General features: G+C 36.9%; 1 protein-coding gene across 7 annotated transcripts in view; it reads right to left on the bottom strand.

Annotated features, from left to right (window-relative positions):
• Nucleotides 1–26,297, bottom strand: part of SPAG9 (sperm associated antigen 9) — a 65,072-nt gene that overhangs the window by 7,775 nt on the left and 31,000 nt on the right. For all 7 annotated transcript variants that reach the window (XM_074889507.1, XM_074889506.1, XM_074889512.1 and 4 more), the window contains 22 exons: nt 25,288–25,441; nt 21,061–21,271; nt 20,553–20,652; nt 19,342–19,463; nt 16,143–16,200; nt 15,427–15,579; nt 15,290–15,341; nt 14,738–14,868; nt 13,437–13,493; nt 12,403–12,576; nt 11,574–11,703; nt 11,223–11,315; nt 10,774–10,941; nt 9,801–9,972; nt 8,456–8,683; nt 7,528–7,723; nt 6,573–6,695; nt 5,960–6,040; nt 5,383–5,450; nt 4,019–4,167; nt 2,654–2,825; nt 1,565–1,678 (listed from right to left, as the gene is read on the bottom strand). In XM_074889507.1, the coding sequence (XP_074745608.1) occupies nt 1,565–1,678; nt 2,654–2,825; nt 4,019–4,167; nt 5,383–5,450; nt 5,960–6,040; nt 6,573–6,695; nt 7,528–7,723; nt 8,456–8,683; nt 9,801–9,972; nt 10,774–10,941; nt 11,223–11,315; nt 11,574–11,703; nt 12,403–12,576; nt 13,437–13,493; nt 14,738–14,868; nt 15,290–15,341; nt 15,427–15,579; nt 16,143–16,200; nt 19,342–19,463; nt 20,553–20,652; nt 21,061–21,271; nt 25,288–25,441 (2,906 nt within the window). The remainder of the gene's footprint in view (nt 1–1,564; nt 1,679–2,653; nt 2,826–4,018; nt 4,168–5,382; nt 5,451–5,959; nt 6,041–6,572; nt 6,696–7,527; nt 7,724–8,455; nt 8,684–9,800; nt 9,973–10,773; nt 10,942–11,222; nt 11,316–11,573; nt 11,704–12,402; nt 12,577–13,436; nt 13,494–14,737; nt 14,869–15,289; nt 15,342–15,426; nt 15,580–16,142; nt 16,201–19,341; nt 19,464–20,552; nt 20,653–21,060; nt 21,272–25,287; nt 25,442–26,297) is intronic.

Consider the following 26,297-nt stretch of genomic DNA (forward strand, 5'->3'; position numbering starts at 1 on the left):
AGTTTCAGTACAAAATGGACAACAAAAGCACTGCCACTTTCACGTGCTTTATCGTTATAAAGTTTATTATTGATTAGCGACGTTTCCCCTTTCTCTCTTTCCTTGGCAGGAGGCTACCAAAATAATATATAACAACTCATGTTTTCAAGTGCCCTTTCAAAATATCATCTGCAGATCTGGAAGATGCCCTGTTACTGAGACCCTGGGAACTGAGATACACAATTGCTTATGCAAGGATGCAACTGTTTTTGAAAACCATGAATATTTGTAACAAGGGTTCTCAAACCCATTATTAGGCTACCCACAAACAGTTGTTCTGATTCATGAACAACTAACAAAACTGAAATTAAACTGAACAGCTTTAATAGGGTTTTTTTCACATTCACTTTTGTTTTAACACAAACTCCTCTGGAAACACTAAATTAAGCTTGATGCAAATTAAGAGCTATAATTTTTGTAAGCATGATTTAAACTATTTCAAAATTCATGATAGGAAGTCTGTCCTTCCTCAATACACTCATGCAATGCAAAAAAAGACATTTACTGAATGGATGGACAATGTAATGGAACAGTATGAGAAACGATGCATGTATGTGCTGTTCAACAAAGCAGATACAACATGAAGAGATTTTACTATTAAATGACCCTAAAATTTCACCTGTCAGACTGTACTACTTTGTATATAATAATGGTATAATTAGGACTATCAAAGTTCTGTATTTTATTTTCTGAAACTTCTGTCCACGTGTTTTAACATTAGTCTCAGGCACTGAGGTTTTTTAGTTTTAAATGCAAACAATTTACACATAGATTCTTCCCAAGCTTTATCTATTTAAGATTTGTTTTGCCCTTGAACTGGACTGTTGCCTTCTCCTGAGATTCAACTGCCCACGTCTGAATGCTTCCTCTCCCACCCTCAAGTAGTTTTAGCCTATGACAAGACTTTGGGTTCTGTTATTAAGCAGATACCTGGACTTACATTATTGGAATTTTACCTAGAAGTTAGTGCCCTATTTGTAGAACATGCTTACAACTCCTATAACGTTGAACATGTCCTTTAAAGCAGTCAAGTACTGCTGTTCCAGTCCTTTATACCAGCTTTGTGATGAATTCTCAAGAACTAAAGCAAATCAAATTGTATCAGCAATAATACCAACTTGCTCAAATCAAACAAAAATCTACTTTGGTGATCATATGGCAATCAAAAATAACATTAATTAGAAAACTAAAGCCATCTCTTACAAGCAATAAACTTCTATAAATGCTGCTAATGCTCATAACACCTCTAAGGCTTCAAAGTGTCTCTTTCATTCAAGCCACAGCAACTCTGCTCAAATTGAAGTGCAGGAGATTTTGGAGATGGGCTTTTTTGCTCAGAGTAATTGTAACCATGTACACAGATTAGGTGCTAAACATCACACAGGCCCAATCTGTTACAAACCTGAAAGATTCAGACCTGGCAGCAAAGCTTTCTATCCATTAGCAAGCATCTGAATGGCGTTTAATAATCTCTTTTTGTCTCTACAGCATATTGCACAGTGCTATTCATTTATATTTTACTTACTTTCTGTTAATGGAATGGAGATGATGACACCATTTCCTGTTCCTACCCATAAACGATTACAAGACACCATAAGAGCTGTGATTCTCACAAATGAGAATCCCAGTTTACCAGTACCTAAAAACAAAAGATGCTTTTCATCAAAAATTATGAGCAAGAATAATTTTAGTTCCATAACAGAGAATCTTAACTTCAACTCCCAAACCACGCTGACAAGTAATTCCCTCCCACTTCAAACAGAAACAAGGTAGAGGAGCACATTTAAGCTGTAAAGGTAACCTAAAAGGCTAAAACACTGTTAATTAAGTTGTGGACCTATACAGAAAGAGACTAACATTAACTGTAAGAAAGCATGAAAGGTATAAAGGCTATATAATGCTGCACAATAAAATCCTTTGGGGCTTACAGCACCAGAGCAGCTTTTCAAACAAAAAAGTGAGTTTACAGATGTAGGAGAATGGTTTCTCATCTATTAAAATTAATTTCTCATCCATTTGCACAATGGGGAAGTGGAGAAGGCTGACCAGCTAAGCACGATGGCACAGTAGTTACTTGTGAAGGATTTTCCATGGCCTGATTACTGGTATTTGTTGTGTTATGTAGGTGGTCAAACTGCTCTTATATAAACATTAATGAAAAAATCAGAAAGCTTATTAGCTTCAACAGCAATAAAAAACTGCTATTTTGCATTTGTGTTTTCTTGAAAAAGATGCAATTTTTTCCAGGCAAGTAATGGATTCTTCCCACTCTTAGATTTAAAAAAAAAAAAGCATCAGTACAGTAAAAAAGAGAAAGATTTCAGTGTCTTAATTGATGCCTGCCCAACCCAAGCACTATATTCCTCATTAGTTCTGAGTTTTTAGGGACACCTTAGACATCAGGTAGGATCAGACTGTATCAGCAGACCTATCATCCTCATCACGCTTTACAGACTGACTACTTCCAGATTCATGTTTTCATAAACAGGATTTGATAGCCTTCCACCCACCTTTCCCCCTAGTTTGTAATGAGAATTGCCTGATCCATAAGAGGAAAAGAAAGCTTCAGACAGCAAAAGGTGTAAGAATACACGAGTTCTTCTTATCAACTTACCTAGCATTTTGCTTACATAAGGTTCAATGTCCACATCTTGGAGATGCTGATACGTGTGCGCATGATAGAGACGCAGGGTGGAGTCCAAACGAATAGACACCCATACCCCATCACCCACCCAGGCCAGCTGTCTCACTTGGCTTTCTCTTCTTGGGTGTGCATCAAATGACTTCTGTGAGAGATTGGATTTTAAATTAGGTGTTGAAACAAAGGAAAGAGTAAGAAGGACTTCTCTTACTCTTACACTGTCAATACTGGCAATTTTCTTAAGTCATCTATGACCCTTCGATTTGCAAGATCACTTGCAGATACATCGTTTAGCTTAGTTACAACTACCATATGATGCTGATAAAGTAATAGTAAAAATGCCGATTCTCTTCTCTGGAGCATGATCTCAGAGCCATAGTTTCCTAACCTGTCTTCATTTACATACCATATCCCAGCCTACTCTGGCTTCCCTCTCCATTTAACCTGGAGCCTTTTTGGTATGAGGTCCTCCTGCCACAGCACAAGATAGATACCCCCAAAGTGTTTTTCCTCCTAGTTCTGTCAAGCCTTCCTCTTGCATACAAACCCACCCGTGCAAAATAGATGCTAGCCACCAGCAAAACTATTAATCTCACTGTTGTGTGAATTCCTTCATTTCATATATTCCTTCATATATATATATGGAAAAACTGAAATGAAGAATATATATATATATAGTCATCTTCACAAACCCAGATTATTATTAATTGCTTGATAGTTTCAGAAAAGCTGAGCAGTCACTCTCAAAAGGTCTGGCCCATGACTCAGGCCAATTAGCAGAAGCTGAAGTATTAATACTGCTAATGGCTTTCAGAAACCTTAGCCACTTGCTGTACTTGATATGCCCCTGGCATGTACATGTACCATGTACACATACAACACTGCAGAAACACCAGTTTACACACCTTATATAAACAAACTATTCTACAACTGGAGGGAGAGTACACTCAAGATTAACACTTACAAACCTCTAAAGTATGCAAAGACAGATTACAGAGAAGGTTACAGGTGGGTGGAGAACATACTGAGGCATGCACGTAGAGAAAAAGCTGGGAGCTAGCCTTACAAGCTCTGCACAAGCTAAAAGTGGAGAACTAAACCCCCAAAATATTGGTTTCAATAAATGAGAAGTGTCTCATCATGGCTTAAAATCTTCCAAAACAATGAAAACATTTTAAGAAAATGTAGTAGTATTTTCCAAGACAAGTTTGGTTGGTTGCTTGTTTCTGTACTGATGAATAAATAACCATTCTCTGGAGTTACTTTGGAGTTTGAGCTGTAGCATGAGATGGCATTAAAATATAACATTTAAATATTTTAAACACCATTTTAACTTGCCTCTATTTTCATGGCCTTTGGTTGAACAACATAGATTTTGTTCCTGTAGCCACACCAGACTTTGTCATGTACCACTGTCATGCATCTTATCGAATGATGCGGCCGGCCCAAGTCTAAGAGGTGATAGTTTGTCAAATCCCATTGACCATCTTTAAAAACAGAAGGAAAAGAAAAAAGTTCCTTTGAGTTTAAAAATAATCTCAAAGTACAGGCAAATATCTTAAGAGTCTAATTTTTTAAAAACACTGTAATAACCCGGATATGTCAATACAAACTTATGGCTAGGTTCCTCATTAAAAAAACCCAGCAACTACTTACATAAACTACTAATATCCCAAAAGCTTTGTTTATAATTTAATAAGATTATACAGTGACTCACGTTCAAAACACATAAAAGCATTTTTAAAGACAGCAAGTTACCTAGTGCTAAATGCTTTACTTGGATAGGCATCAGCACACATTACAAGCAACTACCCACACAGCGCTAGGCACTTGCTGCTTGACTGAACAGAAATGTTGGCCAGTGCATCAAGATTTTTTTTTTTTTTAAGTATGCTGCAAGATCTTAAGAAAGGCACCTGAAATCTACTAAAAGCATACTAAATTTGGTCATTCAACACCAAGTAAAATTCTTCCATAGACTGAGCTAAGCCACAGATCACTGACATTTACTCGAGATCCTTAAGGACTGTAAGCCAGTAGAGTTTGAATTTAAAAAAACCCACCAAAACACTAAAAACATAACTTCATCTCAGATGCATCTTTCCCAATATTTGCACTACTGCTGTGCAATTCTTCTAAATTCTGAGCACAGGGATTTAAATTCCACTAGGAAAAGAAAAAATTAACAGGGAATCCATGGAAACAAGCCAACAGAGAAGTTCCATTTACTCATAGTAAGACCTTCCTCTCCAGTTCTTTATTCTGGAGGCTGAAGAATGGAGCTTGTCCAGGAGTGGTTTGGGCAGAAATTCTGAAGGGACGCTTACAAAATTCTCACTGAAGGACTTGGTCACATACAATTATTAACACTAATATCAAAACAGAAGATGACATGGCTATTGAGCATGCTGAAAAAGCAGAAGAGATTATGATCAAAGCAGGCTTTATCAACTGCCTTTTTGCTATTTAGCTCAGATATATCCCATCCTCCTCCTCAGAGTAAGAAAAAAATTTTAGTAACACACCATGACAGTGCAAAAAGGGTACTTGAAACTGCAGCTGAAATCCTAGAAAGATTTCTCAAGACAACCTGTAAAAAAGCCACTGGGGAATACATTTTCAAAACACTACTTATAATGGCACATTTCTTTCCTAAATACTGTTGCAACTTCATTGGTTTCAAGATCTAATAGAACACTTACCAACTCCTCGGTGAAATATTGCTAGTGTTCCATCAGCTAGTGCAACTAATACTATTCCTTTTACATGTCTGGGGAAGAAAAAAAAAGGAGGCAGAAGAACACACATATTTAGACTGTATTTCGCAAACTGCAAGTTTAAAGTAAGGTATAAACATTTTATATTTCAGCATACTTTTTATATTCACGGTAGCCCTACTGTTTTGATTTCTACAATGTAGCTCAAGAGAAGGGACAGTAACAAGGCATCAAAATCCAGTTCAGAAAGCTTGAAATATATCTAGCTACAATGCCTGAAGAAAACATCGAGGATAACAAGCTATAACTGTTTTGTGCATACAGCTCCCAAGAATACCAAGTACACAGCTCCAGCTCATCATTTGAGCTACAGTATTTCCAACAGACACAAGAGTCCTTTTATTTTCCTTACTCCCCAAATGTTTTCCACTGCCCCTCAAAGCATATGCATGCATTTATGGCAACTGACATTCCCAATATCTGAGGAGGAAATATAAAACTACTATGCAAGTATTTTAACAAAAGTTCATTATGATTTACATGATATTCTTTCAGGACTTACACAATACTGAGAATAGAATCTTTAAGTTTAATGGCATGAACACATTTCCTCCACTGGGCCACTGACGAATGAACATACAGGCTGCAAAGACAAATCAGGAGGGATTAAAAGCACTGGGAAAGGTCTACCAGACAGGAAAAAAACCAAGCAAAACCCCTATAACTGAAATCCACAATCAAAGGGAAAATAAGTTTTCATCTTCCACTGAAAACTATGTATAGACTGTAAGAATTACATGAGCAGCAGAATGGTTTTTCAGAGGCCTAAAACACTACCAACTCCTTTGCAGATACAGCTGCAGTAGAAAGGGCAATATATTTTTCTAGCATAAACTATTGAAAGGTATGGAATTAGACCATAACAATTTCTTTCACTACAAAAAACCCAACCAAATCTGCAGATAAAAGCATTATCCACCAAAAAGAGCTTGCTAATCACCTACAATACTTTGAGTTTTCTAACACCTAAATGTAGAAAGCATACAAAGTTCAGGCTCTCTTGAGGTCTTCTTGCACTTAATCTTGGCTCGAGACAGTTGCCAGGCCTGTAGGCACAAGAAACAAATTTAAAATAATTTTTCCAAATAAATTTAACAAGATCAACATTTTCTTACCATCCATTCTGTGCTCCAAGCCACATTGTCGGTAGAAGGCTACTCATTTTCTGTGCTTCTTCTCTCACTAGATCTTGCTCATTTGGCAAAACTGCAACATCTTTATATAACTCTGACTCAGTACTAAAGAAAAAAACAGTTAAAATACATTGAATAAAGCTCACAGATTATTCAGATTATAGCCTAGGTATTTACCATTGCTGCTAGTTTCTACACTGGCTTTTGAAGTACATAAGGTATTAAAAAAACAGTAATTGTGCATGAAATACAACGATACGGATGAAAACCACAATAACAATTAATTTCTGCAAGTGGACATTTACTTATAGAAGGAAATTTAGGTTCCATTCAAGCCTGGCAGTACTGCTGATATCTCTGGGGAATGGCAGAAGAGAGTCACAACATTAGGGGCACATGTTAAAAGAAACACTTATAAAAAACCTGTATGATACTTTTGCACTTGTGTGTGGAGAATGAAGATTCCTGAAGATTTGAAATACTGATTACTTTCAAGCTTCTTCTCCACTCCTGTAACTACTCACAGATTGACTATTCTGAGAAAAGAAACATACATTTGAACAACCAGTTGACTGGAAGAAAGGAGTGTAATTCTTACTTATTTTGACATCAAAATGGAATTTAAACAGGTCTCTCTAGATCAGCGCCATTCACATTAAGTCTGGGAGAAGACTTAGTGACAAACTGATAGACACTCACTACTCCATTTGGGAGGTGTCTGTACTCAAGGGGTACCAGTGCACAGACAAAAGAGTCTTTGTACACAGGTGACCCTTTCATGCAAGCAAAACACAGAGTGTTGTACTAAGACTACTTATATAAACCTCAACACACTTAACAGGAAAAAATTAGTTGTTTTGTCCCCTTGTTGTGTTCCCACACATTGTATTTCCTTTTTAAATACATTTTAAGAGGTATGAGGATTGAGACTCTGTACCTAGGCTGGTACACTGGAGATGCCTCTGTTGTATTCTGCACTCCCAGAGGATCTGTAAAGACATGCTCTGTGTAGACTCCAGTTTGTGCAATATCAGCTGTATCTTCTCCTGTCCCTGCATTGACTTCTGTAGCTTCTGTTGCCTCCTCTGCTGTTGGAATGTTCTCATCTACTGAATTACTTTCAGTTGCAGTATCTATGGAACAAAAAATTTGAAAAAAACTTAACCGCGAGAGAATTCTCAATTACTTAAAACAGCCAGAGGTTGATCCTTAAGTGAACAGCTGTAATAACCAGCCACAATCCAGATTTTATATTTAATCTAAAACCAAAATCAGAGCAGAAACACCCAAACTTTAGTAGGTTGCACCGTATCAACAAGTGTCAAATGCACTTTAAGTATCAAGTCAGTGACTGATGGCACTGATTGTCCTTTAAGTGATTAACCAGAATAGCAGTGAACAAGTCCAACCACATATCCATAAACAATCATATCACCAAACAGCTCTGAAGGGCATATGACAGAAAATATTAAGCATGCCTATAAAATAAGCAGCTTCACTTAAACCTCTAGTAAGACTTTACAAGATTTGAGGCATATATCCACATTCTCTCCATTCGTTGGCAAGATCTACATTTCAGGTACTGAATAACTTAAAAGCTCTCTTCAGACCATGCACAAGATAGAGTTCTCTTAAAAGTATTTGAAAGAAGCAATTGTCTATACCCATTTAATATCACCTCCACAAAGTTTTCAGCTACAATTATACAGTGCAAGTATGTCAGACTTACAGGCCACTTCCCACAGAGTGCTCGTTTCATGTTATCACCGCTTACAGACAAGCTATTGCATTAAACACATCATTCATTTTTCAGCTACACCTCATGGTGTTTGGCCATCCCTGGCATACTTGTAAGATTTTCATACCTGACTGTTTATCTGTCATTGGTGAGCCACCGTTTGCATCATGAGCTACGGGTGCCCCTGTGATACCCTCCGCAGTGCAGCCAACCACTGTTATTCCCCCTAGCAAGCTGTCGGTCTCCGCAGAGCTGTTGCTAGTCATGCTTCCGCACAGAGAGGACTTGTCCACTTGACTGGGGTCTGCTTCTTGAGACCCTTCTTCTCCTGCAGGATAGTCTGTTTCCCTTGCCCCTGAAAGCAATTAAACTCACATGTTTCTTGTGGGGATAAAGGTGAATCACTTTTCCATCTAGTAACTAAGCTTCAAACTGAATGTACTCTTGAGATGTAAGCCAAAGCGTCCTGCTAACTGAGATTTAACATGCAGATACCTATCAACAAGCTTAACATGATCAGCAGACATTAAAGATGCTGTCACAGAGCATAAAAAGCAGAAGTATCTACACATGCTGCACATCTACGTGTCATATGCCATACTTCAATCTGCAGATTTTTCCAACTAGCTTATTTCTATTTCAAATAAATTTTACATTAAAATTCATAACAGTGCATATATGCAGGGATACCTATCTACATCTTTCTGAAGAATTTAATGGCAATAGATCCTTTGTTCTAGAAGAAAAGCTGGTTTTCTCTTGTATAACCCTCTCAAATATTTTTAAGACTTAAAATATTTTTCTTGATTTCTTGAATTTTTTATTGTAATTTACTATATTTTATGATGTTTTGATTTTACAAGTTGCAAAGTTTCAATGGAGCAAAACCTCAAACTTCACTGAGAAGAGATTTCTTCTGAGCTTATTAAACAAAACTGCTTCACTGGAACTAGTACTGCAGACTTCTAGAAGTGCAAGCCAAGAAACAAGAAATCCAAAAGCTCAATTAGTTTTGCTCCAGCATCATAATACCCTCGTATTAAACCTCCCTCAGTACACTCTCACCATAAACTCTCAAAGTAACAAGGATTCCCCCTACAGGAAGCTCCAAGACTTGCTACTTATATTCAAGAAGCTGAAGAGGTCTAAAAAGCCAACGCATTTTTCTTCTGTGATGTTCACAGTTCCATAAAACATTGGCACTATTGCAAAATTTCTAATACAGCAGACAAAATGCTTAGTCTTGGTTGCTGACATCTCTCTACCTTTGAGATAACTGAGGGCAGGAGCCAACTGAAGGGTGGAACAGTAGAGTAGAAATCCATAGTTTTCCCTACAACACTTTTTTTTTTTTGCTGTATTACAGTAACATTTTATCATGGTAATTAACAAATCTTTGGTTTTTCATTGCATAAGAGGATCTGAGTAAGATACAGTTAAAAAGCAGGAGCTAAGCCATGGCAAGTCCTTACCTGGTACACTAGCAATACAAAGCACATGAGAATTGCAAACAATGAAACTGTCCAGAATATTTCCTGGTTGATTAGCATCAATAATGATAACTTTTGTAGCAGAATGTGTGCTAGTACAGATCCAAACTAGACTGGATAATTCTTCCTGATGTTTCAGCTCCTTCTGCTGGTCCTGAAGGAGAATAAAGGCAGAACAGAAGTCAACAACAACAGGAAGGGGGACAAGAATAGAACTGTTACCTTTGACCTTGTATGTTCTTACATTATCAGCTACAGAAATATATGTAAGTATGTGATAAGTTAAATATCTTTAATGCTATTATAAAATTACATCTAGTTACTTGTTCTCTACGTATTTGGAATATAAAACCACCTCATATTCCATGCTTGTGTAGAAAACTATAAAATTACACTGAACAGTTAATATATATAGTTATATACTATACAGTTAGACAAGTATAAAGCTACGTAAGAACACTATTTACATGCCAGCTGCCATACTCAGTATCGCCACAGATTGATCTGATGTCCCAAGCACTTCAAAAATAAGCCTTTGTTTTTATGCCCTTAATATGAATTCCATTCATTCCTTCTTCATGAAAACATGAAGACAAACACATGTTTAAACAACGGCACAGACATCTAAAACCCTTTTTCTAAATGGCAGTCAGAACACGAACAATTCTGACACAAATGTTTTTTAAAGCAGGCAGCACTGGTATAAGCAGTGCATCATCTTGATGTAAAATTGATTTGTTCCTCAGATTTGCCAACAAGCTGGCATACAGGCAAGAACCACAATGTTTTTGTAGTTGGATTCAATAACCCAAATATCGTGGGTTGATGACTACCCAAGAAAAAAAATCTATTCGTTACCAATAAACCCGAGTACAAAACAATTTATTAATCTACAGATATATGGTAAAGATGTTTAACTTTATAAACTACTCAACATGCCTTACAGTGACCTTACCTTGAGCTCTTGGTCTAGTCTATCTAAGCTACTTTGAGATCCTGTTTGCTGCTTGTTGCCATCTGCATCCACACCAGTCACATCATTGTAGAATACACTAGCACCAACCACGGACCCACCATCTCGTGTTTTCCCTCCTGATAGGTTTACCCCTACAGCACACCACAGCTGGAAAGAAAAATAAATACTTCACTTAAATGTTAAACTAAAAAAAGACACACCTATTGTTAAATATGTTAAGTAATATCAAAATTATTATGTATCTGCAGTCCATTTTAAAGAATTCATTAAGATTAAAATCATGTACATTTCTGCTGAAGTTTAAATTCTGATTCACCTATACTTTAAAAAGAAACAACTTTATTTCAAAAAGAAAATACTTGAGTCTAAAATAAAAATATTTTAGCTATAGGTTGTCCAAGTCTCTATCATCACTGTAAATATCCTACCTTCATAGAGGTATCCTTCTCATCTAAAGGTCTCAGGTAAACAGGTACAGGTAAGTTCTTCATCTTATTCTCACCCTGGCCACCATTTGCCACCTAGGCAAAAATAAAAACCAACAGAAAAGCTTTCTCCTGTAAGAGAGGTTTACAGTCTTTGAAATCAGTTGATCAGACTTTGTTAAACATGATTAAGAGTTCTGTGTTGTGGTTTTCCTTAGAAAGACTCTTAACTGCTGAAGTTCAACAAAAAAAAAAGCTAGAATCACTCAAACACAAGCTGGGCAACTATACTCTGTTCAAATTTCACAAAACGTGAAGTTGTTACCACTACATTTGAAAACATAAGCATAATACCTGTTTGTACTTCTGAGGTAGACTCCAGCCAAATGCTTGCACTCTACCATCCTCTTTCTGAACATGTGCTTTCACTTGGCGATACTGCTCCCTTTTCTGCTCTCTGCGTGAGGCTAAACTGGCTTCAGTTCTAGGGAAGAATCATTATTAAAGAACCTGTTATTTATGCTCTTTAGAATTCTTTGTGTAATGGGAACTGCTATTAAATTGAATAGACAAGAACTCTGTGGATGCATCAGGTTACCCAAGAAATCACTAGTTTTTCCACACATCACCTACAGAATACCAGGTTTCCTGTTGGCTATTTCTAAGGGACCTGTGAAAAACAGGTAAAACCAGGAAGTCTGTTGTCAGTACCATTAAAGAAAATTAAGTTGGGTTCTATGTACCTCTGATAGAAGCTTTAAAAGTTGTAAACCAAAAGGATATATTGCCAGAAAGGAGCAAAAAAAAAATATAATTACAGATACTTTTAGCCTGACTCATGTTGTTCTATTTTTCCAATGAAATTAAAAGTGAAAGTATCTGTACAGTTACTGCTTAGCTGCAACACTTGCAAATAAAAGCATACCAAGTGCTGCCTCCTGTGCCTAAATGCACTTTTATGAAAGGCAGGGATATTTACCAAATACAATACTACTGCCAGGTACCCAGAGTACTCATCCACTGCTGTGCATTTCAGTCTGCATTGTGCTGATATTTTTATGTATCAACATTCACTTCAGGAGAACATTATACTTCACTTAGCAGCATGCTATTTATCCCAGAGGATTAAAAGAGTAAATACTTGATAGTGCATATCTAGTATTATAAAACCAAAATGTCTCACTCTTCACTGAGGAATTCAAAGGCTTTAGATTTGTCACTCGGTAATTGAGATAAGGTGCTGCTTCTTTTCTTGACTGATGGAGTAATATGCGAGGTTGGAGCATTATATTTAACATTGACAGGAGGTTCTGGTTTCTTAGCTGTATTGCTAGATGAACTGAAGAGCCTGCTAAAACTAGAAGAAAAAAAAAAAAGATGAGAGTTAAGATCTGTAAGATACATCCAAATTTGAATATGCAGGCAAACCACTGCATGTGCTAGTCTGCTCAAGCTAGTTAGACTAAGAAACTGGAGCCCAACAGCAGCCACCACACACTCAGCAACACTCCCAAAGCACAAAAACTCATGTCAGTAAGAAAAATTCTTAAAGAATTATCCCATTTATGAAATTTTATGGGATCTTTATCCTGAATGAACATCTACAGGGAACCAACAAAATTAGGATGTGAACATCACACCTGGAAGACAGCTTTATGAAGCATATTAGTTCATGCACAGAGCACCTGAAAACCCCCACCACTTCCTAGGCTAGAAGATAGAATAGTTATCAGCAAGCCACAATATCAAAAGGATTATTTGACAAATATCTTGTTGTGAATAACACTGTTTTAGATTTAAAGAGCTTGAAGTTAGAATGGAAAATTTAACAATCAGTAAGCTGTACTTCATACAGGAAAAGGAAGCTGAAATAAAAGCAATCCACACGAGCTATTCAGATTTCTATTTTTCATCATAAAAAAGAATCCAGAAAAATGTTCAGAACAAAAGTCCTGGTGCATATTCAGCTAGAAAAAAATTACAGCACTTTGGCATTTAACTTCACAAAGTGCACAGCCATTCACTACGTGATGCAGCTTACGATACATTTTGTCTTCAAGAACAGCCTTACCGAGCTGGCATGCTAGGTAACAAGAGGAGAACAGTTAAGACATCTTCATCTGCCAAAAGATAATTAGCTAACATACAAAAATGTGCCAGCTAATTGGTTAGGGTCTTTTATTTATTTGTGCCAGCAAGTTGTGTTTCAATACTTACAACTGCCAAATGCTTGATCTCTTCTTTTCTTGCATGGCTGGATTTTCTCTTGATGCTCTACAAGAAATGAATTCCAAGTTTACTGAGTAAGCATTAATTAAGAAAAGGAACAGAACAGTGTGTAACTCTTATTTAAAAAACCAGGATAACATATCGAAAGTATCAAAGACTGTTTCTTCGGATTGCCACTTCCTTTCTGATCAGAGCACAGTATTGACATTCTCACTAGATGAACTGAAGTTACATAATAAACATCATCCACATTTATCTGCATCACAAACACAACTGGTGAGTGCTTTTCAGACAGAAGAGACAAATCTGTGTAACACTTTGCAATGAAAACAGCTAGAACAAAGCAGCAAACTATTTTAAATTCTTCTGCCTCCTATTTTTTAATATTTTAACCATTTCTTTTTATTTTAAAACATGTTATTCTTCAACACATCAGTAAATAAATGATGAAGTGATTTTTCTTGAAGCCATAAATGCATTAACAGAGATAGGAGAGGATTGCTATAGGAGACAATAGCTGTAGGAAAGCAAGCCATGTCTGCTTAGCAATATGTATTTGTCCTCTCACAGGCTCAGAGTCACAATGGCTCACAGGGATTGAGGACAACAGAAAAAATTAAACGTCACTGTTATACCTGACCAGCAGGCGGCACTAAATGATGCTGTTACCTCTGGACATGCCAGGCTCAGGGATGTGACAATGAGCGGGGCTGAGGTCCAAGGCAGAAGACTTGTTTTTAAAATCACACCTTCCAGACAACTCAATATTCAGGATGCAAATTAGACCAGATCTCCATCTTTATTGCTTATATGTAACAAACCTCGCAGAGCTTTAAAACCACTTTCTCCTGAACAACCTCAGTCCTTACACATGGCCTGCACGCAATCTGAAGACAGCATGTTATTCTTGTTTTGACATCTCAGCTGACAGCTGGGCCCACTGCTTTAAGGTACGTGTGCACATACCCACAGGATTTTTTCCTGCCCACCAAATGAATGTTATTTACAATTACCAAGTTTTGTAACTGTTCCAGAACACACACAGTTTCAAGCAAAGCTTATTTCACATCATATGAAGTAACACATCTTCACTGAGGTCTCACTGAGAACCCATTTTGATAAAATAACTTATGTGTCCATAATTTAAAAACAAAGTTATTCATAGGCATGTAGCAAGACAAGCAGAAGGGCAATTAAAGCTTCATACCCTAACCTATTGACCAGATGCAGCTAAGAATCAAGCTTGTAAAATCCAAGGAGCTCTATCAGAGATTTTAAGAGCCTTTTACCTTATCATCTCAGTCCATCGAACAGCTTCCTGAAGCTCCATCAACCTCTCTTTATACTGATTTCTTTCCATCAGAACACGGGCCATTTCAACACGAGTAAAACGCTTCCGCTGAGCGGTGGGGACATCACTCTGAACAGACAAAAAAGCAAACATAGGACGAACAAAGGAGCACAGTAGGGCCTTGCAGAGTCAGCCTCTGCCTTCCGGTAAGAGTCAGTTTACGGCACAACTCCAGATTCCAAATCATTTGGGGCTTTGTAAACTAACTCAATTTTACCTTCCTTTCCTCCTATCCTTTGTACGCAGTATAATCTGAATAAAAAACAGTTCTTCAAAAACAACGTGACACACAATAATGGGCAGAGAGGAAAAAGAAAACTAGACATGGTCAGTTTAAGTTTACTTGTGCTCTTTAGATCTCTGATCTTTTCTATACACGGAGGAAGTTTACCACTACTTATTAAGCAGTGAAGTTTAGTAGAACTCACTAAACACACACGAACTTATGTGCCATTGGGAATTATACATACAAAAATACATATACACCTACATCATCATCCTCTTTAGCTTTCTGTCTCGCTTCCTCTGCTTCGGCACGAGCTCTAGATACAAAATAAAAAAGAGCCGCATTAGATACCACAGTGCCGGTTTTTTCTTTCTTTTTCACAACCATGGAATTAAACTTACTTTTTCAACTCTTCTTCCAGTTCCTTATTCTTCTCTTCAAGCTTTTGTTTTGCTTGTTTTACAGCCTCCAATTCGCCTTGTAGTACATCCTTCTCACAGGTCAATTCATCCACCTTTGCAATCAAATCGTTCTTCACTACATTCAGTGCATTTCTACACAAACATTTAAAATACACCATTACAAGGATGACTATGGTCTCATAGTTTAGCTTCAGCCTGATTTTATTCTTGAATTTGAAGACCTACAAATTTCTTACGCAGAGTTGCTGTAAGAAAATACAACTTTCTAAGACAGGTCAAACCCTCTTCCCCCAAATCTCAAATCCTCAAACACATTCACACCTCTATATTAGAAAAAAGTACTGATAACTCCAAACAGTTTGCTTAGAGGTTGAACTCCTCAGCAGTGCTCCAATGCAGCTACAGCTGTGCTTAACAGCAGGGAGCTGATCTCATTAGAACATAGCCCTCCATTTCTTGTAGCCTTACAAGGCTAAAAGCAGCTTTTGCTTCTTAACTCCTTAATTTCTAGAAGAATACCAACTAGACTATATATTTAGCCAAACATACCCACAAATTCAAAATACTTATACCACCACTACTCTTAGAACTGAAAGCATATTTGTATAATTTCAACTTTATGTGTATGAAGATATAGAAGATATAACAACACAACAGAGAAGGTCAGTATTTTTTACATACACATTTTCACTTACTTTGTCTCCAACAGCTGAGTGTTTTCCAAAATAAGGTTTTCAACCTCACGACCCATTCCTTTCCAAAGGAAACACACACATTAAATCAGCAGATAAAATGGATGTTTTCATAAAACCTATGTTTTGCCGTTGTCTAAAACCAGCTTTTAGAATTTTAAATATGACAAACTTGTCAGAAAAACTGTGACCTATCTGAAGTTTCAAGACTGACCTACCTTCTACAATTAGCTCTCCCCTCCACCTTCTCCCCAGTCCTGACTTCAATTAAAGCCTAAAGGCAACCCTGGCTAACCACAGACTAGTGGCTAGTGCTACCTCCACCTACTCTGTATATTTTGAAGAGATTACAGTACTACTAAGTCAAAAACAAATATAGCATTCCTGGGGAAGTATTAGTCCACAAAAAATTAGATATAAAATGCTCAACTGTCTTTTATACCATGTTAGATACAAAAGTATATCAGTTATAGACACAAGACATGCTGAATTATAAAGCTCAGATTGTGAAAGCCCTGCAGATTTCCCCAGAGCAGATGATACCTTACCAAAGAAATTATGGTCTTTAAAGGCCATGCATTCCATGTAGAGCAAAAACAAGAACAAGAAACATTTCATGTAAGGTGTAGTATGAGTGAAGAGCAATAAAAGATTTAGACTATGAAGTAAGAGTGAATTAAAACAAAGCCACCACCAAAGTGGAATGTGATGTGATTAGAAGCAGGATTTATACGTGAGACGGATGTTAAAAAGTAATGTTTGTCACAACCATTTTTATTGGTTACACCTCTTATAAAGATCAGTGACTTAATAAGAGTCTATCTCAACTTTCTGTGAAATAATTTAGAAGCACAGTACTTGGAAGAAATGCTAAGCCATTCAGTAAAAGCTCCAAATTAGTATAGCTAGTATGGAAAAAAGTGAACTTAAGTCTTCATAAAACTACAACAATATTATTTAAATTTCTGGAAATTAAATTCTCACCCTACTGCTGGCATGCCTAAAACAACATAATTTGCAGGATTTTAAAGAGATAAACTTTCAGGCAGAAAATAATTATTTTACATCTTGCACAGCAAAATAATTACCACACTGATAATAGCAGAAATTATGCTAATTCAAGATTAGCACAACAAATGAAAAAGGTATCTTAATGGAGGAGGCCTTTTAAAATGCTCTGTGAACACAGTCTTCTAAGCAACTTTGGTAACAGAAGACTTGGAGAGATATTTGAACAACAATAAAAAAGGTATCTAAAAATAGACATGCAAGTCAAAGTTCCCTCTTTTAGAATGTCTCTCTCTGGGTTTTGGATCAAAATAAATGACATTTAGTAGTGAAGGAACTTAGATCAGCTATTGTTACTTTATTCATATCTGGGGAAATCCCCTACGCTACAGTCATCATGGCGTTTTATTCAAGTGGCTATTGGTTTTTAAATATTTTCAGTATTCACAGATAAAAGTACCTAGGATCACACTTCCAACAGGTTTCAGGATCCTTTATAATGCAAGAACAAAAACTAGAAAGCCAGAGTGCAAAGGCAAAAAAAAGTTACCAAGCAGGGAAAAAATGCAGAGAATGTATTTTATGAGAACAGCAGCCAAGAACGCCTAACTGTAGAAGCAACAGATTTCAAAGAATTTTTTTTAAAAAAGAAGCATACACACCAGAATATTCCCCTGGGTATGCAGCCCAAGAGAAAACAGATTAGAGAATCCCAATTAACTACTTTTACAGAACTTCAAACTAAAGTTTAATGCTCACTTAGAACAGATCCAAATGCTTGAAACACACTGACTATCCTGGATGTAGATGTGGCTTTTAAGTAACACAGAGTAATCTGCACTATGGTTGTGCTCACAGTGAAATGATGACTATATATTAAAACTTTTAGACCAACACATTCTGCATAACAAACACAGTTGTAACAATGTGTTCATTTTGTACACACCAGTGTTTCTAGCTGTAGTTTTATGGTAAATGGTAATGAAGTCAATGAGAAACTTTTTACGTTATATTAAAAAATATATTATTTCTTGCCCATGGAAAACAAAGCATTTATTATCAGGAAGTCCTGACTGTAATTTGATTTCTTTAAACGATTTATCACATAGCTAAGGGATGGAAGATGCTATATGTCAATATTTCTTCTCTGGTATCTACATTTTCGCATGCAGAATGTGTCATTAGTGGTCCCTGTGAAAACTGAGTGCCCGAGTTTTGGATGAAGTATGTTCCAGCAAGGATGTGGCACTCCTCACTGCTCAGGACTCAAAGCAGCAGAGAGTGACAACAAAGAAAAACCATCTCTCAGACTGGAGATAGGCCCATTACTCCCAGTGAGTAATACTTTGCAGAAATGTCATCTACTTGATATAAAATAAGTTTCGGATGGAACACTGAACAACCAGAAATCCAGATTGCACAACAGTTCTAAATAATACTACTAACAACCTGTATTTCTGCCAGGTCAGATGAAAGAAGGAAACAAACTGATGATTTTCTATATACAGCACATTCCTAAAACACACAGGAGTTGCATCTGCATTTTATGCATTCCATAGTACCAGCTTTCATTATTTCAAAATGAGGCCTGAACACCGGATATGTCCAAAAATATCTTGTTACAATACAAGACATTTGTTTATAGAAAGATACTTCTTTTAATGACCTTTTTGCTCCTGATCAACTCATATTCCCAAAACCTACATTTTGTTCAGTCAGCACACAAGCAGCAGCAAGCTGCTTAGGGAGAAATGTGGGTTCCCCCTCCCCTTTCAATTAATGGTTTGATTCTCAAATTACCAGCATTGCATTCTGCTGCAATTCTCACTTACATATTAAATTCCACAGAGAGGTGATAAAGCCAGGCCATTACAGATTGGGCACCATCTGAATTAAACTGCCTAAAACTAGTTCAAGATAAAAAACTTTCCTCAAGATAAAAATCCTTCTGTCAGAGAACATACAGGGAAAACTGAAATAGAGAACAGTGTAAAAAGTGCCCCAAAAGATTAAGGCTAATATTGTTATATTGAAAGAAAAAACAAACACTTTCTCCTGGGTTTTGCATTCCAATAACCACCTTAGGATGATACTCAGAAGATTTTAATGCAAATGAATCCTAACAGTAAATCCAGCAAGGATAATTAAGCACTCCACTAATGAGCAAAATTCCTCTTTAAATAACCTTTCTTACCCAGTAAATCTGCACCTTCATCCACATCTCCAATTAGGCCAGAACCAGCAGATGACAGTTCTTCAAAGAGTGACTCTGTATTACGGTCAAATGCTTTGTTCTCTATGCCTTTGGTAGGAGTGCTATTCAAAGAATTAAGACAAAAAAGCAGAAAGAAAACATTCCCACATTGAAGAAAGTGTTCTCCGTGTTTTTACCAGTAGTTCGTTATTCCCCCAAAACCAGTAAAATTTTCAGCAACTTTCAGTTGATTTACAGTCCTAGATTCTATTTTCAGATACTACTCTGGCATCAACATCCCAGACTTGAGGTAGCTGATGATATTGAGCTGGTCAGGAATTTAATAAATTAAAGCTTCTCAAGTTTTGGCATATAAAAATTCAGCCCTGTCAGGACTTAGTCAGCCCAAATGCCTAAAGAACAGACAGGTCAGCCAAACTGGAAGTCATTTAATGTAACAAGAATACAAGAGAACCAAATGGTCAGAGATCAAAATATTCCTCTGGCCAGAAAAGGGGCTCCTTTCACACAAAGATCTTGTACCATTAACATTCATTATATAAGGTAATTTTTTCCATCTCATCACAAGAAAGAAACACGTAGACACATAACATATTTGAAGGACTTATGGCTAGACCCTGAATTGTTCAAGGCTTGCCTGAAGATCAGGCACTTCCCCTGCTACTAAAACAGCACTTATTTTTTTAATGGGGCTTTAGAGCGTTTGAAAGAAATGTTATCCTTCACAAAAGCCTACAAGGAAGCAGACTCAGGCAAAAGCATTCTGCCAACACTGGGATTCCACCATCAGATTCTGATAAATAAATGATGTAACACTTGCAAAGTCACTCATAAGTCCAGATTTTAAAGATATAAGTGAAAACACAAAAGTCTAGCTTGGAAAATGACAGTACCTTGAAACCCAGATCTAGGGAGAAAAGGCCTCTTGGTATAGATCTTTTGCTTGAAGTGTGGAAAGAGTATTTAAGCGTTAAGTCTGCTGTAATATGAAGTGCCCTGAAAATTCATCAGCAACTGCTGTTGCACTTAAAACCTGCTGAGGAATTTGGGCAAGTAAGGTCACAAAAGTAGGAGATTTATTATATACTGCATGATCTCAGTCTGGTAAAATTTCTAAACAAATTGTGAGTTCAAAACTGAAGTCTGGTACCTTCTAAATTGGTCCTCCTACTCAAACCACAACAATTTACCTGGAACCCTTATATCCACTGAGATCTTTATCCATATCCAACTCTGGAGTTGACTCAATGATTGCCTGAACTTCAGATTTTTCTTCATTTTCATTTCCACCTAAGGAAAAGCAAGTGGTCCATCTCCATAAACAAAATCACTGTGATATATGACATTACCTACATGTAGTTGTTATTACTCAATCAACTTAGCAGCTTAAGTGATCCAACAGTAGTTATTTCCCACTACTTCTACTTCGTCAAGTAGATGGTCTATCTCATCTTGTGACTCTGTGTCTAGATGAGTCCCATGTCTGTTTACAATGAAATGTCATAATTCATTCTGATTCTAGAAAAATAAGGACTAAAGCCACTTATAAATGACAGGCTTGTATCTCTTACCACTATTCTGTATTTCTAAAAATGAGTCAAAAGCATTTCTCATTTGTGGCACAACAATTAAAGAAATTTCCTAACATTAGGTATGAGGTCATATCTAAGCATATACTAAAAAGTTAAAGCAGCTCACCAGTAGACACATTTCTTGTCTCTTGAGCTACCTGTACTTCAATATTCTTGCTTACGTCCAGCTTCTCATTTGGCATTTCTGTGTCCTTTGCAAGCCCTTCAACATCTTCCTTTTGAGGAGTTTCAGCAGGCAGTACAGGTACATCTGAAGCAGCTGTGGATGCTGGCGTAGTAGATTTTGAGCCTGCTTGGCTAACATCAGAGAGCTCATCCTAAAATTGAACATTACCATTAAAAAACACAAATTAAAGTATTATTAGAAGAGTTAGGCATATAAACTCAAGAACAAACACGAAACCCACTGTATTTTACTGAAAAATATGCTAATCAGCAGGAACAGAAAGAATACATTAGGCCAGTACTGCCAAATTCATCTTTAGACTATAGCTATGGTTTCACTTCTGTTGAGGCTAGAAGCTAGATAAAATATCCTCTTATTTTTAATACTAATATTTGATCTCAGTTGATAGAGTCATACCTTTAAGATGTTTTTCTGTTAAGTCTTCAAAACAATAGGCAGCACTCCCACATTAATAATTCTTCTAGCTGCACAATGAATTGTTGAGTCTTTCCAAAGTTATTCAAAAATTTTTAATTGTTCAAAATGTGCATGATTGTCTTAAAAAAAACCCTCTTAAAAAGTAGACATTGAAGCACTGATGCAAAACATGGATTTAACTGGTATAAACCCATAGTATTTACAAGCACTTCACTCAGACTGTTTCTATGCACTTTCCAGTCTCAACTGTAAAACCCTGGAAGACCTTGGGAATGAGACACTGAACTGCAGTGACTACTTGTCTGCTTAGATTTCAGATCAACTACAGAACACCAGTAAGTGAGGCTGATTCCTAGCAACAGTTTACATTACAGCAACACTCTATCAAGAACCACAAGTACAGCTGTTAATCCAGCTGCTGGACTCAAGATTACACTCATTACTCAGACAAGGCTGCATCAAGCTCTGTATTCAAGTGCAGGCTAGACTGTGTTTGATGTAACTAGAGGCTACTACCTGATAATACTAATAGCCCTTTCCTAGACTTTATCTCCCTTCAATCCCATTTCACTCCTCATTCATTACCAGAGTCATACCAGCATCCAGATGTCTTAACTGACTTAAACAGCAACATAACAGTGAACAAGATCTCTCAGATTTGAAAACAAATTGGTCTGTGTAGGCCAATATTTTCTAGTATACAGTGTTGGAAAAAAAAAAAAATCAAGATGAAAGATTGAAGCTGGTATGTGTAAAATAAAGGCAGAATGATGAGTTTTGATTAAAAAAAAAATTTATTTTAGGCTTTTGTTTGGGAATCAGAGGTGAAAGCAAGTCTCCTAGACCAGTCTGTGACATTTAAAGGGAACACGTCTGTTAGCTCAGGAAACCAAAACTTGTCAAGAATAAAGCAAGTTTAGTTTTTGTGAAGCATCAGTTCATTGTACTGCTAGCAACCCTTTCTGAGAAGAAAGTGAAACTGAATTTTAAGGTTATTTAAAAAACAAAAACAAACCTGCATATAGACACACACCCTCTCACTTGTACTTAGTGTAAGACGAAGAACTGTAATTTCTCAATTTTTACTTCTGGAACTTCCTGACGAGATAAGATTAATTTGTGGGGTCAGGGAGGAAAACACACATTCTACTCTATTCTATTCTGTATATCAGCATGAATGAAAAGCTTGCATCTCACAGTTACATCCCCACATAGAATTTGCAAGCCTTAAAAACAAATTCAGCACTTTCAAGACCTGCCTATCAGTTACTTGCAGTTTTCATCCTTTTTTTAGTAAATTCCAAAATGACCAATTATTAGTATGTGATATTCTGACAAAATTTTTCAGAAATACAGTCAACTAACAGACACCTCTAGAGGAATAAAATATGTACACTTACCCCTAGTAATACGATTCAACAAACACGACATATTAAGGTGTTCTATGATGTACATTGTGTATACTCTTTTTAAAAAACGTAAAAGAAAAGAAAAAGCTACACAGTTCACCCAACTGCTTTTTCCATCGGTGAAGTTCAGCTGCTGGACAATGATTCATACTTCAGCAAGCAGATACAGAAGGGAGGAAATGGTAGCCCTTACCAAGGGAATCCGGAGTTCACACAAACAGGGAATAAAACCTCAACAGAGCCATTGGCTCTGTTCAAATATTTCTACATCTTTGTATTCCGAAAGCATCCCCTAACTGATGCAGCACAGGCTGATCACTGACTTTCACACACAAAGCTCAAGAAAAACAGCTTGATAGTGCAAGAGAAAACAGTGAACAGACCTTTTCTTAAAGGAATTTCAAATAATCCCATCTATTTTACATTTCCGATTTTATTATCTACTGTATTTTTTTAGCTAACTTTTGGAAACGATACTCATTAAACTACCATGAATGTTTGTTCTAGAACTAAATGAAAATTAAATGCAATTCCATTAAGTGACAATGAATTAATCAAAATATCAAAGCCTAAGCATTTGAAAGTCAATGCTGCATTGACTTTTTTGGCAATGTTGCCAAAAGACACTTCCTGGAAAAAAAATTTAGTTAAAAAATTAGATAATTAAATCTGAAGCAGTAGCTCATCTGCAATGCTCTGCAGAAAAAAAGCAGAAGACAATGAATGGTACATAATTTTATGTTGTCTTACAGTGATACCCAGCAATGTCACTACTGTACAAGCTACAGGATACCCAGCCTTTTTAGTCTGGGTTTCTCCTTGACACCTACTCTTTGTGATACTTTTAGAGGAAACACTGACTGTTAATGAAATGCTCATGCATGAGTGGAAAACAGATGCCTGAAAGCAGCCAAGTCTTGCTTGTGCCTTGCACTTGGTGTTAAAAGTATTCAGAGAAAATAAAAGTATTAAGAGAAAAAAGTTTCAAATGCTGGTTATGACTTCAACATATTGTTATTCAACAGGTTCACTTCAGAAGTACTTTACATTCACAGCTAAAAACCAAATATGCTGCTTTGGACCTAAGGAACTTATTCTGCCTAGGTTTGAAAAATTACAGTCTGTGCTGTTTCATAAATTCTCTTTCAGCAGAGAAGTCTATTTTACAATATACAGTAACCATTGTAATTTTCTGAGGGGACAGGATGGGATCAGAGACTTCCCTTCACACCTCATCTCCACCTACACTTAGTTATAACTAAGTTTTTTTTCAGTCAGCTCCCCTAAAGTCTGTCAATTTATTGATGTTAATTGGCATAGGACAATGTGAATAGGACAAATTTAGGACCAAAAATGGTCCTAGCCAAGAGTTTGTTAAGTGACAAAGTTTTGGATCCAAACTCCTGTTGTCACTTTGATATGTTTATAATTAACCATTACTTACACTTCCCATTATCTCCATATGACCTCTAGGCAAAAAAAAAAGTCTGGGTTCCAATTATTTCTGGACAGCTTTTTAATTCTTCACTGCTAGGTATTAAGTTCACTTAAGAGGAAATTCCCCTCAAGCTATATGCTTTTTCAGAAATAACAGTACATCCACAGTCTTCCAAAAAACCTCATCAACCTAAACACATAGAGAGGCTTTACACATTCTGGAGTTCTTCACCCTGCAGATCCCTCCTGCTGTGTTGTTGGTCACCCTAGTCCCAACTGCCAGATTCATCACACTCCACCACTCCCCCATTTTTCCATTTTTGCAGCTTGTTCTATGCCACCCTCTCACTGTTGGAACACAGAACAATTGTAGGAATTACAGCCAAGCTACACGTAAGGGAAATAATAATAACAGGCTAATTTAGGAAAGTTAGGTCATTCTCAACTCTGCGGTATACCTACACTCTACGCCTCATAGTAGGCAGAGGCTGCGTTAAGAGTACTGCCTGTGCAGTAATCAAAGCTTTCCTTCTAAAACAATATTAAACCAACAGACCCATTTACACTATGTAGTTACGTATCTCGTGCGTAAAGAACAAGTGACTGACCTTTGGAAAGGGTCCTTAAGTCAGAAAGAAAAAACCTCACTCCTGTAAGACGAGAACTAGCCGGTATTACTACTCATTTGGAAAATGCAACCCAAACTCCATTTCTTCCAGTAAGTTCCTTCAAAGCTCATTTGAGTAAGCAACATACTCGGCTTACACAAAGATGATTTAAGGTTTTCCCTCCTCTCCTTCAATTTGCTTTTCTCCCCACCAAGGATCTATAATCTGTTTACGGGTTTCTCCTAACACACAAGGCAGCCAAACCAAGTGCTCACCTTTAGGCTTGTGTGGGACCGTGGCTGGCTCAGCTCATGGAATTTCCAGTGCTCTGACCCAGGCGTCTCCCCCGCTTCTCTCTGAGCTTCAGGCGTAAGTAGTGCATCTCCTGGAGGTAACGGGAAGATGCCCAGGGATATCGGACGCTCCTTTCTGTTTGAAAGAGATGCAGGTTTCATCAGTCATTTTAGTTGTCACACAATTTATTTTCCTGTACATCTCTGAAATCAGCAGGGAAGTGGTAAAATTATAGGTTCAAACATCCATACACTATGGTCTATTAAATATACAATGTAGCATACACAGTTTGTATTAACAGCACCTAATATTCCTCATTTCACATTATTTGATCGCAAATAGTCTATTCCACAGCTTTAGATAGCAGTTATTGATTGCACTCCAGCTAATCTATAGTAAACAAAGGTTTTACAGAAATAGAACACAAACAGGAGTGCAAGATGAAAGTGTTTCCTTATTTCAGACTAAAGTAGTTTTCAGCAGCCACTCTTAAAAATACTGGTTTGTGCCTTTTTTTTTTTTCCGAGATATAGCACCACATAACTTCAACAGCCAACAGCTAAACCATTAACTGAAGCATCTGCAAAAGTTGTAAACAATCAGCATAAAGTCCAACACCTTTCAAAACGTATGGTATTTTTCTTTTGAAGATCACAGGAATTACATGGATTTGTATAACTGAAAAAAACTGGGTCAAGGAATTACTGATGTTAAAACTAGCCTAGCCAAAAATTGTGCAGTTCTACTTCACCCTAAAGCTGCACAAAAGCCTGTGCCAGTAAGGCAAATTACTTCATCCCAACTCTTTACCATCTCTGCTACCTTTATCACTTCCCTATGGCAAACAACGTTTGGACATTCCAAAGCTTTGTATAGTGACCCTCCAATAAAAAAATCCCCAAGTCAATCTTGCTGTCAGTAGTGTGATCAGTGAACAAAAAGATTAATTCTTCCTGCTAGCAAGAGACAAAAACATTGTGTAGAATGCAAT

The sequence above is a fragment of the Strix uralensis genome, chromosome 19, assembly GCF_047716275.1.
Source record: "Strix uralensis isolate ZFMK-TIS-50842 chromosome 19, bStrUra1, whole genome shotgun sequence".
Taxonomy (NCBI): domain Eukaryota; kingdom Metazoa; phylum Chordata; class Aves; order Strigiformes; family Strigidae; genus Strix; species Strix uralensis.